Source organism: Oncorhynchus mykiss, chromosome 8 (assembly GCF_013265735.2).
Source record: "Oncorhynchus mykiss isolate Arlee chromosome 8, USDA_OmykA_1.1, whole genome shotgun sequence".
Classification (NCBI taxonomy): Eukaryota; Metazoa; Chordata; class Actinopteri; order Salmoniformes; family Salmonidae; genus Oncorhynchus; species Oncorhynchus mykiss.
The window spans coordinates 46,915,518-46,932,298 of record NC_048572.1 but is presented as its reverse complement, the minus strand read 5'-3'; the positions used below and the strand labels follow the sequence as shown (position 1 = coordinate 46,932,298).

Here is a 16,781-nt window from a genome sequence, read left to right as displayed (position 1 = left end):
CTGAATACTTTCCGAATGCACTGTATCCCCATGAAACTGATTTACACCAAATCGTCGGTATGCAGATGCAGCATGGACGTTTCACCTGTAAAATTTTAAGAATTATCATTCACGATTGACAGTGCGAAATGTGAAGGGGGGTTATCAACAAGTTGAGCAGAGATTGTGGGCAAAGTACAGAATCCCCTACATGCGCAGAAGCCACAGGACCCCAGCCGCTGGAAAGCGGGGTCCAGAAAAGTTGGACCCGCAGCCTCAGCCTTATGTTATATCTTGGTTGTTCACACAAAGGGAAAATAATACAATTACTGATTTGGCATTTCACTCTTGAAGCTGACAGTTAAGTCCCATGTCACTTTCAAGTCTGTATGAAATTATTGTGTTGTATACACATAAATTGTACATGTCTTACACAGTTTTATTTATAGTCATTCACATGACTTGCCATTCTCCTAAGATGCCATTATTCAGGCTGGGATTCAATCAAAAGCGGATTGTCAACAAATTGCATTTTCCCCGACGTTTGTAAAGAGATAGCATTCAGGATAAACGCTGCGGATGTTGTCTCAAGAGTAAATATAAAGGAGCAGCAATTTAAAAGTAAATGTGCAATACGCTTGTCGAACAACATACCTTTGACTGAATTCCAGCTTTGTCTTACTTATTTTAGCTCAGAGTCTTTCCCCTTACATCTTGAGCCAATCTGACAACAAAAGAACACCTCATTGAAGTGAGATTTCACACATTACAGACAAAACATGACAGGGTTTCACAGATGAGATTGTTGCATACCCATAGAAAGATAAACTGTTGTCTTAAACAGTGTGATTGTGTTATTGCATTTCTCCTTCTCCTCCTGAGCTACTGTATAAGCCATGTGCTCCGTATCTTGTGCATACATGACCCATCTAATTTCAGTCCCTTCAGATTTGCAAACAGAAATGTTCAGAGATGGCTTGGGGTTGTGTTAATATTTGTTTGGTTGATCCAACTGGTCAGTCGGTCTCAGTCTTGGGGGCTTCTGTTTCCGCCTTCTTTGCTTTCCTCCTGTTGCCAACCTCTTTCAGCCCCTCCCGGATCTGCTCTACTGCTTCTTCATCTCCTGCAGACTGGGCCAGAGCCAGGGCCTCCTTGTACAGCTTCACTGACTCCTCAAACAGACCTGGACCAGGAGGAACACACAAAGATTGTGTTCATTTAACATGAAATTAACGAAAACAGACTGAATTCAGAATTGGGTTTCTCCAATAAGAAACTCAGTTTTATTTTCTGTTACAAATAGTTAAACGTTTTCTGTTGCATGCCGTAATGAACACGACAGACATATTCTCTGATATTAACATTGATAAGACTTCGCAGTACCTCCTTGAACAAAATGTTATCCATTAATATTAATGCCTGTACTTATGCAGCTGCACCAAATTATAAAACTGACCTGTGCCAGAAGGATAACGTGCATAGAGAAATATAATATGCCATTTAGACACTTTTATCCAAAGTGACTTAGTCATACATGCCACATTTTTTACGTACGGGTGGTCCTGGGAATCGAACCCACTATCTTGACGTTGCAAAAGCCATGCTCTACCAACTGAGCTACATTAATTTAGTAATTCTCAATAAAAAGTTAATGTTTTGACATTGAAAACTGATTTGTGTTGAGGAAAGAGGAAACCAACGCACTCCTAGAATTTCAGTCCTCATTTTTAGTCCTCCTTACCATTGTGCAGTAGGACGCCTGCCATGTTTCCCAACAACACGTGCTGGTCAGGGTGCCCGGCTTCTCTGCTCAGCTCCACGGCCTGCTTTACCAGGGGCAGGGCCTCATCGTGGCGGCCCTGCAGGTCCAGGATGGTGGCCAGGTCACTCAGCAGCACCAGCGACTGTAGAAGACCAAGAAGAATATTACTTTCTTGTCAATTGTCTTTAACACCACAGTAGAGGTGACGGTAAGTCTTTAGGTCTCAACCCACTACGTTCCAATAGGTTGTATAAACATTGTTTCTTCATTTCAGTGACGTTGCAATAAACAAAGAAAACATTTGAACTCAGATATATATTTTAAAATAATCCATTAAACTCTGTGGAGAGAACAAAAACAGGCGTTCTCTATCTAAAATGCCTAAACATTTAACAACTGGTACCTGTGGGTGGGTCTCTCCCTGCTCTTCCTGGCAGATCAGAAGGGCTCGCTTGTAGTCCAGTGCCGCCCGGCTCAGGCGGTGTGTGGCGGCCATGTAGCGAGCGTGGGAGTCCAAGGTCAGGCCCAGCAGCAGCCGGGTCTCCATCCGCAACTCCTCTGAAAAGAGGGAGAAACACGAGGAGGGATTGCAGTCAGCAAACAAGCTCAATATCAAAAGGAAGGGTCACGAAAGTTGAATGCACATACAAAAGCAAGGTTTCACAACTTTTCAGAAGATCACATCACATGAAGCAGACCAAATTCTTTGGTCCTTTAAAAATCTGCTGAATGTAAAGTATTGTGTGCTATAGCTTGGAAAATAAACACGTGACTGTGGATGACAACATTAGGGCTGTTTTCCTAAAGATGTTAAATGGGCATCGTGTTTCGTTTCCTTGCAACGATACTAACGAGTATCGCGATACTGGCCCTACAACCTACACCTGCCTGAGGCAGGTGGCTATTTGTAAAATCTCAAATATATTTTGATTTGTTTAACACTTTTTTGGTTACTATGTGATTCCATGTGTGTGATTTCATAGTTTGTCTTCACTATTATTCTACCATGTAGAAAAAAGTTAAAATAAAGAAATCCTGGAAAGAGTAGATGTGTCCAAACTTTTGAATGGTATTGTATATATGTATGCATGTACACAGTTGAAGTCGGAACTTTACATACACCTTAGCCAAATACATGTAAACTCAGTTTCACAATTTCTGACATTTAATCCTAGTAAAAATTCCCTGTCGTAGGTAAGCTAGGTAAATTCCCTGTCGTATGTAGCACCATTTTATTTTAAGAATGTGAAATGCCAGAATAATATTAGAAAGAATGATTTATTTCAGCTTTTATTTCTTTCATCACATTCCCAGTGGGTCAGAAGTTCACATACACCTAATTAGTAATTGGTAGCATTGCCTTTAAATTGTTTAACTTGGGTCAAAATTTTCAGGTAGCCTTCCACAAGTTTCCCACAATAAGTGGCGTGAGATGTTGCTTCAATGTATCCACTTAATTGTCCTTCCTCATGATGCCCTTTATTTTGTGAAGTGCACCAGTCCCTCCTGCAGCAAAGCACCCCCATGATGCTGCCACCCCCGTGCTTCACGGTTGGGATGGTGTTCTTGGGCTTGCAAGCCTCCCCTTTTTTCCTCCAAATATAACAATGGTCATTATGGCAAAACAGTTCTATTTTTGTTTCATCAGACCAGAGGACATTTCTCCAAAAAGTATGATTTGTACCAGTGTCCTCCAGCATCTTCACCAGGTCCTTTTGTTCTGTGATTGAGTTGCACTTTTCGCACCAAAGTACATTCAGCTCTTGGAGACAGAACGCCGCTCCTTCCTGAGCGGATGACGGCTGCGTGGTCCCATGGTGTTTATACCGGATTACTATTGTTTGTACAGATGAACGTGGTACCTTTAGGCATTTGGAAATTGCTCCCAAGGATGAACCAGACTTGTGGAGGTTTAAAAATGTTTTTCCTTGGCTGATTTCTTTTGATTTTCCCATGATGTTAAGCAAAGAGGCACGGAGTTTGAAGGTAGGCCTTGAAATACATCCACAGGTACACCTCCAATTGACTCAAATGATGTCAATTAGCCTATCAAAAGCTTCTAAAGCCATTAAATAATTTTCTGGAATTTTCCAAGCTGTTTAAAAGGCACAGTCAACTCAGTGTATGTAAACTTCTGACCCACTGGAATTTGGCGGCAGGGTTGCCTAGTGGTTAGAGCGTTGGACTAGTAACCAAAAGGTTGCGAGATCGAACCCCCGAGCTGACAAGGTACAAATCTGTCCTTCTGCCCCTGAACAAGGCAGTTAACTCACTGCTCCTAGGCCGTCATTTAAAATAATAATTTGTTCTTAACTGACTTGCCTAGCTAAATAAAAAAGGTAAAATGCATTTTTTAAAATTGTGATACAGTGAATTATTAGTGAAATAATCTGTCTGTGAACAATTGTTGGAAAAATTACTTGTGTCATGCACAAAGTAGATGTCCTAACCGACTTGCCAAAACTATAGTTTGGTAACAAGAAATTTGTGGAGTGGTTGAAAAACGAGTTTTAATGACTCCAACCTAAGTGTATGTAAACTTCCAACTTCAACTGTATGCATAGTTATTCAGACCCCTTAACTCTTTTCACATTTTGTTACAGCCTCATTGTAAAATGTATTAAATAAATAATGTCCTCAATCTCCACACAATGTCCGGAATAACATAGCAAAAACAGGTTTAGACATTTGTGTATTCAGACCCTTTGCGATGAGCCTCGAAATTGAGCTCAGGTGCATCCTGTTTCATTAATTATCCTTGAGCTATGTCTCAACTTGGGAGTCCACCTGTAGTAAATTCAATTGATTGGACATGATTTGGAAAGGCACACACCTATACAAGGTCCCACAGTTGACAGTGCATGTCAGAGCAAAAACCAAGCCCCGAGACAGGATTGTGTCAAAGCACAGATCTGGGGATGGGTACCAAAACATTTCTGCAGCATTGAAGGTCCCCAAGAACACAGTGGCCTTCAATCTTAAATGGAAGATGTTTGGTACCACCAAGACTCTTCCTATATGTTACGGATACAAATATTCTGTGTGTGTATTTCTTTTCTCTCCTTCTCCCCTCCTCACAGGTGGCAATCATCATTCCCCAATCAGTCGCTAATCAGAAGACACACCTCCCACCACACGGCCCTTTTCCTGCCCCCCCTTTACCGTGTGTTTTCAAATAAACCCTGAGTGTTTGACAGTAATTAAGTTGTCTGTTTTTTTTGTTCGCACCGTTACTGTCACTATTACACTTTGCATGAGTTATGTTACGGGTCTTGTTACCATCCCCTCTAGACTGCCGGGCCAAAGGGATTCGTAACACTAGAGCTGGCCGCCCACCAAAACTAAGCAATTGGGGGAGAAGGGCATTGGTCAGGGAGGTGACCAAGAATCTGGTCACTCTGACAGAGCTCCAGAGTTTCTCTGTGGAGATGGGAGAACCTTCCAGAAGGACAACCATCTCCGCAGCTCGCCACCAATCAGGCCTTTATGGTAGAGTGGCCAGACAGAAATCACTCCTCAGTAAAATAGGCACATGACAGCCCACGTGGAGTTTGCCAAAAGGCAACAAAAGGATACTCAGACCATAAAAAACAAGATTCTCTGGTCTGATGAAATGAAGATTGAACTTTTTGGCCTGAATGCAAAGTGTCACGTCTGGAGGAAGCCTGGCACCCTCCCTATAATGAAGCATGGTGGTGGCAGCATCATGCTGTGGGGATGTTTTTCAATGGCAGGGACTGGGAGACAAGTCAGTGTCGAGGGAAAGATGAACGGAGCAGACTACAGAGAGATCCTTGATGAAAACCTGTTCCAAAGCACTAAGGACCTCAGATTAGGGCTAAGGTTCACCTTCCAACAGGACAACGACCCTAAGCACTTAGCCAAGACAAGGCAGAAGTGGCTTCAGGACAAGTCTCTGAATGTCCTTGAGTGGCCCAGCCAGAGCCCGGACTTGAACCCGATCGAACATCTCTGGAGACCTGAAAATAGCTGTGCAACAACGCTCCCCATCCAACCTGACAGAGCTTGAGAGGATCTGCAGAGAAGAATGGGAGAAACTTCCTAAATACAGATGTGCCAAGCTTATAGCGTCATACCAAGAAGAATTGAGGCTGTAATCACTGCCAAAGGTGGTACAACAAAGTACTGAGTAAAGGGTCTGAGTACTTATGTAAATGTGAGTATACAGTATGGACAGTACGTGAATAGTAAAAGGTGTGTATAGCAGTAGTATATATAGGATGTGCCATGACTAGAATACAGCATATACACAAAGTGGGTAAAACAGCATGTAAACATTATTAAAGTGACCAGTGTTCAATGATTATGTAGATAAGACAGCAGTCTTGAAGGTGCAGGTTATTTTACTGGCACCACTCCGCCAGGGCTCTCACCACCTCCCCGTAGGCAGTGTCGTCGTTGTTGGTAATCAGGCCTATCACTGTTGTGTTGTCAGCAAACTTGATGATTGAGTTGGAGATGTGGGTGAACAGGGAGTACAGGAGGTGGCTGAGCACGCTACCCTGTGGGGCCCCCCTGTTGAGGATCAGTGTGGCGGACCATTAGGAAGTTGTGCCACACACACACCCACAAAACATAGAATCTTATGCTATTACAGCAAAAAATAAAAATTTGATGGTTAGGTCATTAGATACCTGACTGTTCCTCAGCGGGAAGTTCCTTGAATTTCTCTAACTTGGCTTCAAGGGATTCAGTGCAAAACTGGAAACCAGTCTCTGCCAGGTCATTCCTGAGAAGAAAGAAAAACATACAATTAATATAAGGTTACACATCATACATGGTGAACTGTGATATGTAGAATTTGGGGGTGGATCGTGAAATCTAGTCACATTATAATAATATACTACTACAGGACTATAACCAGGGATGGGCATAAAATGACAAAATACAACCACAAAATACCCAAATGACCAATTTATCAAAATAAAATATTTTTAATACAAACAATACTTTTTCAAAAGTATTGTATTTAAAATACATGTATTTAGTATTTTGAAATACATTTGCAAGTTGCCGGCCGAACAGCAGCAACATTCTCAGTAACGGTTACATAAACGTCTTTCTTGCTACGACTGCGATATGTTGTTGTTTATCTACCTTAGTTGAATACACTGTCACTCTGGATAAGAGTGTCTGCTAAATGACCCAAAAAATAAATGAACTGCAAAGCACACGGTAAACGCTGCCTATGTTGGCTCAAATGGAAATGACCTTCATTTGTAGTGCGCAATGGATAGTCCTTAAATTTAGTTCATTTAGCAGATTCTCTTACCACACCATCATGCCATCAGACTTTCGATACCAATGTAGGGTGAAAGGGGCCACAAAATTGAGAACCACTATAAAAATAAAAAAAAGAGAAAATAAAACTATTTTGAAAAAACAAATTATAGCTTTCGAAAGTATCTTGTTACAAAATACATTTGAGTATAGTTAAATCCAGTGTAATACAACATACAAAATACTCAGAAGTAATTCAAATAATTATTTCAAATACATGTAATAGAAATACTGCCCATCTGACTATAGCCAACCACAGAAAATGATTTCTCAACTTAAAAGCTTGGCTTTGGCTTGAAACCCTATTTAATGGTGTATACGGCACTCTTCAACTAAGCTGGCTAGCTACTATCCAAAACGTATTTACATCTATTAAATGGAATTTGAAGCAAATGTGCCTCCTAATGTTCAATTTGGGCACGACTCAAGGCGTTTTCCCTATCCAGCTGTTTCATTCTCTGTGTAGCCTGCTGCTAGAATAGACGGAAAGGTATAACTCGAGTTGCCACAAAATGAAATATAACGTTGCGGATAAAGTTCAGAATTACACAATTTCATATGTACAATATCTAAATACCTGTATCAATGTATGAAGAAATGTTGCTTTTCTAAAAGGATGTATTTGGGTGTTTTTGGAGCATTTGTTCAGTTTTTTTCAGAGCCCCCGTACTGCACAACGAGGATGAGGAAGTGAATCGCTCGTTGGCATAAGTTGGTCAAAAACAAGTGAAATCAACAACAAAAACAGTGTCCGGACACTTCTAAAACCTTCCATTTACATGCAAAAATATATACACTACCGTTCAAAAGTTTGGGGTCACTGAGAAATGTCCTTGTTCTTGAAAGAAAAGCAACATTTTTTGTCCATTAAAATAACATCAAATGTATCAGAAATACAGTGTAGACATTCAATGTTGTAAATGACTATTGCAGCTGGAAACAGATTTTTTTATGGAATATCTATATTAGCGTACAGGGGCCCATTATCAACAACCATCACTCCTGTGTTCTAATGGTGCGTTGTGTTAGCTAATCCAAGTTTATCATTTTAAAAGGCTAATTGATCATTAGAAAACCCTTTTGCAATTATGTTAGCACAGCTGAAAACTGTTGTTCTGATTAAAGAAGCAATAAAACTGGCCTTCTTTAGACTAGTTGAGTATCGGGAGCATCAGCATTTGTGGGTTCGATTACAGGCTCAGAAACAAAGAATTTCTTCTGAAACTCATCAGTCCATTCTTGTTCTGAGAAATGAAGGCTATTCCATGCGAGAAATTGCCAAGAAACTGAAGATCTCGTACAACGCTGTGTACTACTCCCTTCACAGAACAGCGGAAACTGGCTCTAACCAGAGTAGAAAGAGGAGTGGGAGGCCCCGGTGCACAACTGAGCAAGAGGACAAGTACATTAGAGTGTCTAGTTTGAGAAACAGGCGCATCACAAGTCCTCAACTGGCAGCTTCATTAAATAGTACCCGCAAAACACCAGTCTCAACGTCAACAGTGAAGAGGCGACTCCAGGATGCTGGCCTTCTAGGCAGAGTTGCAAAGAAAAAGTCATATCTCAGCCTGGCCAATAAAAATAAAAGATTAAGATGGACAAAAGAACAGACACTGAACAGAGGAAGATTTGGACAGACAAATCTAAGTTTGAGGTGTTCAGGTCACAAAGAAGAACATTCGTGAGATGCAGAAAAAATTAAAAGATGCTGGAGAAGTGCTTGACGCCATCTGACAAGCATGGTAGGGGCAATGTGATGGTCTGGGGGTGCTTTGGTGGTGGTAAAGTAGGAGATTTGCACAGGGTAAAGTAAAAGGGATCTTGAAGAAGAAAGGCTATCACTCCATTTTGCCACGCCATGCCGTACCCTATGGACGGCGCCTAATTGGAGCCAATTTCCTCCTACAACAGGACAATGACCCAAAGCACAGCTCCAAACTATGCAAGAAGTATTTAGGGAAGAAGCAGTCAGCTGGTGTGTATAATGGTGTGGCCAGCACAGTCACCGCATCTCAACCCTATTGAGCGGTTGTGGGAGCAGCTTGACCTTATGGTATGAAGTGCCCATCAAGCCAATACAATTTGTGGAAGGTGCTTCAGGAAGCATGGGGTGAAATCTCTTCAGATTAGATCAACAAATGGACAACTAGAATGCCAAAGATCTGCAAGGCTGTAACTGCTGCAAATGGAGGATTCTTTGACAAAAGCAAAGTTTGAAGGAAGCAATTATTATTTCAATAAAAAAAAACATTATTTATAAACTTGTCAACATCATGACTATATTTCCTATTAATTTCGCAACTAATTTCATGCATGTTTTCATGGAAAACAAGGACATTTCTAAGTGACCCCAAACTTTTGAACGGTAGTGTACGTTTGGTTGTAAAATAACGAAATTGATTCAATTGCTCCACTTTTGAAGTCCACTTACTTATTCTGGCCGGCATATATGGTAGCAAGCTTCAAGGACATCTCAATGACCCCATTGTCGTCCTTTGAAAAGAAGGAAAAGGAATAAAAACTGAAGTAGCAATAGCATTGAGTGTCTAGACAACAACGCAACATACACCACAACAATTCAACACCAATGATTTTGAAACAGAATGAGCCAAAGCCTATTTATTCCAGACAGTCTTCCTTTGTTCAGATTGACAAAAGATGTAAAATGACAGATTATCCTCTTCATTTCAAAATCAGAAAGATGCCACAGTGACTCTACTGTCCAGTTGTCACAACATTCCTCTTCTATTAACCTATTACTTAAACACATGACCAACCCTCACCTCTGGTGTTCCTCCGGACAACATGAAACTCATGGCCGCTTTGAACAGTTTCTCTGCCTGGGGGAGAAGAGCACAGGGGTGACCACTGGAAGTAGGCAAAACACCAAATATATTTTTTAAATGGTACAATCTAGCATATTTACCTCTGCTCAATGGTCATTTCAATTAATTATATACTATTGATTCTTTAAGAATATACTTAATGCATTATGAGCTTAGTAAAACTGAATGGCTTCACATCACTGGCTTTTTGTTCCACCTGTTCCGGTTCCTGGAAGGATGTGGGGACTGTGATGTGAGGCAATGGCAGAGGCTCGCCCGTTCCAGACTATTGTCGAAGTGTGTTGGTCTTTTCTGCCGCTTTTACAGTCGCCAAAACATTACCCAGGTGGGTGCTACGCTTTGATAGTGGATGACCGAGCCTACTTCTGGAAAAGGAGACAAGGTGCCTGATGAAGAGCTCCGGGCCTGTCTACCATTATCTGACTGACGTTGTCTCCCTACCCGTCTGTATCATTGATGCTCCCTCCACTCAAGCCACCAACTGACTTAATGCCTTTCCAAACTGCCTAGACATCTGAAGCTGTGGAAGACCAACTATGAACTGCCAAACCCCTACATATGTTTGTTTTTAAAGCGTCTTTGAGATTGTTTGTAATGAAAAGAGCTACAGTTGAAGTCGGAAGTTTACATACACCTTAGCCAAATACATTTAAAAACTATTTTATTAGGATTAAATGTCAAGAATTGTGAAAAACAATGTCCTGTCTTAGGTCAGTTATGATCACAACTTTTTTAAGAAGGTGAAATGTCAGAATAATAGCAGAGTGATTTCAGCTTTTATTTCTTTCATCACATTCCCAGTGGGTTAGAAGTTTACATACATTCAATTAGTATTTGGTAGCATTGCCTTTAAATTCTGAGTTCAGAGTTCACAGTTCTGTCCTACTATCCAGGTCTGTACCCAAACAATTTGAACTTATACTTTTAAAAATCCACCTCTCTAAAAACAAGTCTCTCACCGTTGCCGCCTGCTACAGACCACCCTCTGCCCCCAGCTGTCCTCTGGACACCATATGTGAACTGATTGCCCCCATCTATCTTCAGAGCTTGTGTTGCTAGGCGACCTAAACTAGAACATGTTTAACACCCCGGCCATCCTACAATCTAAGCTTAATGCCCTCAATCTCGCACAAATTATCAATGAACCTACCAGGTACCACCCCAAAGTCGTAAACACGGGCACCCTCATAGATATCATCCTAACCAACTTGCCCTCTAAATACACCTCTGCTATTTTCAACCAAGATCTCAGCGATCACTGTCTCATTGCCTGCATTCGTAATGGGTCAGCGGTCAAACGCTCCCTGAAACACTTCAGCGAGCAGGCCTTTCTAATCGACCTGGCCGGGGTATCCTGATCTCATCCAGTCAGTAGAGGATGCCTGGCTTTAAAAAAAAAAAAGACCCTCCTCACCATCTTAAATAAGCATGCCCCATTCAAGAAATGTAGAATCTCTAGACCTGACTGCCCTTAACCAACACAAAAACATCCTATGGTGTTCTGCATTAGCATCGAACAGCCCCCGTGATATGCAACTTTTCAGGGAAGCTAGAAACCAATATACACAGGCAGTTAGAAAAGCCAAGGCTAGCTTTTTCAAGCAGAAATTTGCTTCCTGCATCACAAACTCAAAAAATGTATGGGACACTGAAGTCCATGGAAAATAAGAACACCTCCTCCCAGCTGCCCACTGCACTGAGGATAGGAAACACTGTCACCACCGATAAATCCACTATAATTGAGAATTTCAATAAGCATTTTTCTACGGCTGGCAATGCTTTCCACCTGGCTACCCCTACCCCGGTCAACAGCACTGCACCCCCCACAGCAACTCGCCCAAGCCTTCCCCATTTCTCCTTCTCCCAAATCCAGTCAGCTGATGTTCTGAAAGAGCTGCAAAATCTGGAACCCTACAAATCAGCCAGGCTAGACAATATGGACCCTTTCTTTCTAAAATTATCTGCAGAAATTGTTGCAACCCCTATTACTAGCCTGTTCAACCTCTATTTCGTGCCGTCTGAGATTCCCAAAGATTGGAAAGCATCCCCCTCTTCAAAGGGGGACACACTCTTGGCCAAAACTGCTACATACCTATATCTATCCTACCCTGCCTTTCTAAGGCCTTCGAAAGCCAAGTCAACAAACAGATTACTGACCATACCTTCTCCGCTATGCAATCTGGTTTCAGAGCTGATTTCTCCAAAAAGTACAATCTTTGTCCCCATGTGCAGCTGCAAACCTTAGTCTGGCTTTTTTACGGTGGTTTTGGAACAGTGGCTTCTTCCTTGCTGAGCGGCTTTTCAGGTTATGTTGATATTGGACTTGTTTCTGTGGATATAGATACGTTTGTACCAGTGTCCTCCAGCATCTTCACAAGGTCCTTTGCTGTTGTTCTGGGATTGATTTGCACTTTTCACACCAAAGTACAGAACACCGCTCCTTCCTGAGCGGTATGACGGCTGCGTGGTCCCATGGTGTTTATACCTGCGTACTATTGTTTGTACAGATGAACATGGTACCTTCAGGCATTTGGAAATTGCTCCCAAGGATGAACCAGACTTGTGGAGGTCTACAATTTTTTTCTGAAGTCTTGGCTGATTACTTTTGATTTTCTCATGATGTCAAGCAAAGAGGAACTGAGTTTGAAGGTAGGCCGAGAAATACATCCACAGGTACACCTCCAATTGACTCAAATGATGTCAATTAGCCTATTAAAGCCATGACATTTTCTGGAATGTTCCAAGCTGTTTAAAGGCACAGTCAACTTAGTGCATGTGAACTTCTGACCCACTGGAATTGTGATACAGTGAATTACAAATTAAATAATCTGTCTGTAAACAATTGTTGGAAAAATGACTTGTGTCCTGCACAAAGTAGATGTCCTAACCGACTTGCCAAAACAATAGTTTGTTAACAAGAAATTTGAGGAGTGGTTGAAAAACTAGTTTTAATGACTCCAAACTAAGTGTACGTAAACGTCCGACCTCAACTGTATATAAAATAAATGTATTATTATTTATTTTTACGGTAGACTCCGCAATATGACATCACCTTGACCTCTAGCTAACAGACATCGACAACACAAATAAAAAATGCCAAGACTTCCTCTATTGGCTCTTAATTTCTGCCCTCCTTTGAAGCATACATAAACAGGGAAGCGCAAATAGTGGCAGTCAACTTTGTTGTTGATTTCGATCAGCAGGAAGTTACCACGCAGTGACTGACATTGTCATATTGCCTTTAAAAGTAAATACCCAAAGTGGGAGAGCAAATAGTTCACTGAAACGAGAAAGATGGCAACCTCTGCTATTACTTACATTATCCAGCTCACCTTGGACATAGGCAAGGTTTGCCATCTGTAGAGACATGGGAAAATAAAATTATCTACTGCAGAGTTTTCATACAAACCTTTTTGCTATGACAAATTAAAAACACTTACAAAAATGCCTCCGTAAGCAAAATAAACCTTATTCCATCTTGACAACATGAGCACAGAAGAGACTTTAAAAACATTTGTTTTTATCATCAAGGCTTTTACCAGGCTGTAGGTGTAGATGATTGCTTGTGTATTGCGAGATTGGTGGGCCAGCGCAATTGCCTGGTGAAGGAATCCATTGGCTCCATGAAGCTGCCCACGCATTATACTGAGCTGGGACAGAAGACACATCAATGTTACTCGGACATAATGTAAAGAAAGACATTATACACATGTCATTGACAGATAAACAGTTCACTCTGAATTGATGCAATAAAAATTGTCATTGACTTGACACTTTTGGTTCATGAGATTGCATATCATCTTTTGGCAAAGAGTAGCATGCTTCATACACTACCGGTCAAAAGTTTTAGAACACCTACTCATTCAAGGGGTTTTCTTTAGTTTTACTATTTTCTACATTGTAGAATAGTGAAGACATCAAAACTATGAAATAACACATATGGAATCATGTAGTAAACAAAAGTGCTATACAAAATCAAACTATATGTTATATTTGAGATTCTTCAAAAAGCCACCCTTTGCCTTGACAGCTTTGCACATTCTTGGCATTCTCTCAACCAGCTTCACCTGGAATGCTTTTCCAACAGTTTTGAAGGAGTTCCCACATACGCTGAGCCATTTATGGCTGCATTTCCTTCACTCTGTGGTCCGACTCATCCCAAACCATCTCAATTTGGTCGGGGTTGGGTGACTATGGAGGCCAGGTCATCTGATGCAGCACTACATCACTCGCCTTCTTGGTTAAATAGCCCTTACACAGCCTGGAGGTGTGTTGGGTCATTGTCCTGTTGAAAAACAAATGATAGTCCCACTAAGCCCAAAGCGTATCGTTGCAGAATGCTGTGGTAGCCATGCTGGTTAAGTGTGCCTTGAATTCTAAATAAGTCACAGACAGTGTCACCAGCAAAGCACACCTACACGATAACACCTCTTCTTCCATGCTTTACGGTGGGAAATACACATGCGGAGGTCATCCATTCACCCAGTCTCACAAAGACACGGGCGGTTGGAACCAAAAATCTAAAATTGACAAATTTCCACCAGTCTAATGTCCATTGCTCGTGTTTCTTGGCCCAAGCAAGTCTCTTCTTATTATTGGTGTCCTTGAGTAGTGGTTTCTTCGCAGTAATTAAACCATGAAGGCCTGATCCACAGTCTCCTCTGAACAGATGTTGACATGTGTCTGTTATTTGAACTCTGAAGCATTTATTTGGGCTGCAATTTCTGAGGCTGGTAACTCTAATGAACTTATCCTCTGCAGCGGAGGTAACTCTGGGTCTTCCATTCCTGTGGCGGTCCTCATGGGAGCCAGTTTCATCATAGCGCTTGATGGTTTTTGCGACTGCACTTGAAGAAACTTTCAAAGTTCCTGAAATTGACTGACCTTCATGTCTTAAAGTAATGATGATATGTCAATTCTCTTTGCTTATTTGAGCTGTTCTTGCCATAATATGGACTTGGTCTTTTACCAAATAGGGCTATCTTCTGTATACTCCCCCTATCTTGTCACAGCACAACTTATTGGCTCAAATGCATTAAGGAAGAATGAAATTCCACAAATTAACTTTTAACAAGGCACACATGTTAATTAAAATGTATTCCAGGTGACTACCTCAAAGCTGGTTGAGAGAATGCCAAGAGTGTGCAAAGCTGTCATCAAGACAAAGGGAGGCTATTTGAAGAATCTCAAATATCTTGATTTGTCTAACACTTTTTTGGTTATTACATGATTCCATATGTGTTATTTCATAGTTGTGATGTCTTCACTATTATTTTACAATGTAGAGAATAGTAAAACTAAAGAAAAACTCTTGAATGAGTAGGTGTTCTAAAACTTTTGACCGGTAGTGCAGCTCTCAAAGTTGCCTACAGCGATGACAATTAACTACCTTGGCTCTCTTCAAAAGTAAAATGATCTCATCTTCTTTCTTCTGAGCCTCAGTTCTGGTGTCCTCCTCAGCTTTGCTGAAGAGAGAAAACGCTATCACGAAGGAGAGGGAGGGATGCATTATAAAACATTAATGTCACTTAATGACTTAAATGGCCGGTTATGAGTATTCACATGTAGAAATACAAATACATGTTCTTGTAATTGCATTTCATAAAGCACTCATAGCTACGCAAATCATATGCACATCAATGGAAAATATGATTGATGATAGCCTTTTGACTGCAATTTAAAATACTGACAATTACACCCAATAAGGAAGAGTACTGTAACATATCTAACATGACAATAACTTACTTACCAATTGCACTCCACATTGCATAAGTCCAGTTACTCGTAGCACGACTATTTTCATCCCCATTGCTTTCGCATATCCGCCGGTATAGCTGTGACCTTCTGTGCACCGTAACAGCATTAGATTGAGAAGTCACCGTTTTCAGACATTGCAATGATTGCGTCTTAAAATTGAATCGGCTACTTAATGACAGGTTGCGTAAGACCTCTGAAATAAATAGTTGTATTTGACTCCTATTAGCAAAGAGCGCACGATTGACAGCCGGTAGCGTCATATCATATATAAAAACATCAGTTGGTAATGGTTAGAAGGGATCCAGTTATTGGAAAATGTAAGTAAAAAGCACAACAATTTCAATAAAATTACGCTAACCTGCCATGTTAATTTTCATAAACTGCTTCGTAAGTTTGCCTTTTATTTGCGACGAAAAATCAACTCAGACTTTAATTTGACACAAGCGGTAAACGTTCTAGTCGTAAACAATTCGTCGGAAGTTTGAGGCAGAAAAAAAAGTTACTTCCGGAAATCAAATTAAAAAGCGATCAACCACACAAAGTGCATTTGTACCTTATAGTTACAATAATATTATTCATCATACAAATATTTTAGCCTATTTATTGAATAAATCCAAGTTTTCAATTATAGAGGGCATTTATTTTGAAGGCCATGAAAAAACATAACCCGGAAATGAATCTCCACGTTCAAGGTCAACAGGATTCTAAACATTGCAACAATAAAATAACGATGGCTTGCCTTGAAGACATGTAAATTGGTCCTCTACTACAAGACTAGTAAAGGCCCAATGCACTACTTGTGTCGATTGTTTTTAACGAAATGTATTAGAGTGTTTACCAGCGTTTGTAACCCGAGTCTGATAATTATCTGTACAAAACAGTTAAACGTTTGGACACTTAATACTCATTCAAGGATTTTATTTATTTTGACTATTTTCTACATTGTACAATTATAGTGAAGACATCAAAACTATAAAATAACACATATGGAATCATGTAGTAACCAAAAAAGTGTCATTTTACATTCTTCAAAGTAGTCACCATTTGCCTTGATGAAAGCTTTGCACATTCTTGGCATTCTCTCAACCTACTTCATGAGGTAGTCACCTGGAATGCTTTTCCAACAGTCTTGAAGG

General features: G+C 40.7%; 1 protein-coding gene across 1 annotated transcript; it reads right to left on the bottom strand.

Moving 5' to 3' along the window:
• Positions 1-397: 397 nt before the first annotated feature.
• On the bottom strand, positions 398-16,154 carry LOC110529968 (tetratricopeptide repeat protein 19, mitochondrial). The gene is made up of 10 exons (XM_021612667.2): positions 15,638-16,154; positions 15,278-15,369; positions 13,428-13,538; positions 13,207-13,245; positions 9,826-9,882; positions 9,474-9,535; positions 6,397-6,491; positions 2,145-2,299; positions 1,721-1,883; positions 398-1,162 (listed from the first exon to the last, which is right to left on the bottom strand). The coding sequence occupies exons 1-10, from the start codon at positions 15,903-15,905 to the stop codon at positions 996-998; spliced, it is 1,209 nt and encodes a 402-aa protein (XP_021468342.1). The 5' UTR covers positions 15,906-16,154; the 3' UTR covers positions 398-995.
• Positions 16,155-16,781: the final 627 nt, after the last annotated feature.

Coding starts and splice junctions, on each gene's coding strand:
- LOC110529968 (XM_021612667.2), bottom strand. CDS start 15,905: ATGACGCTACCGGCTGTCAATCGTGCGCTCTTTGCTAATAGGAGTCAA. Junction 1,884..2,144: donor AGGGAGAGACCCACCCACAG/GTACCAGTTGTT, acceptor GGTCTTCTACAG/TCGCTGGTGCTGCTGAGTGA. Junction 1,163..1,720: donor AGGCGTCCTACTGCACAATG/GTAAGGAGGACT, acceptor CTCCTGGTCCAG/GTCTGTTTGAGGAGTCAGTG.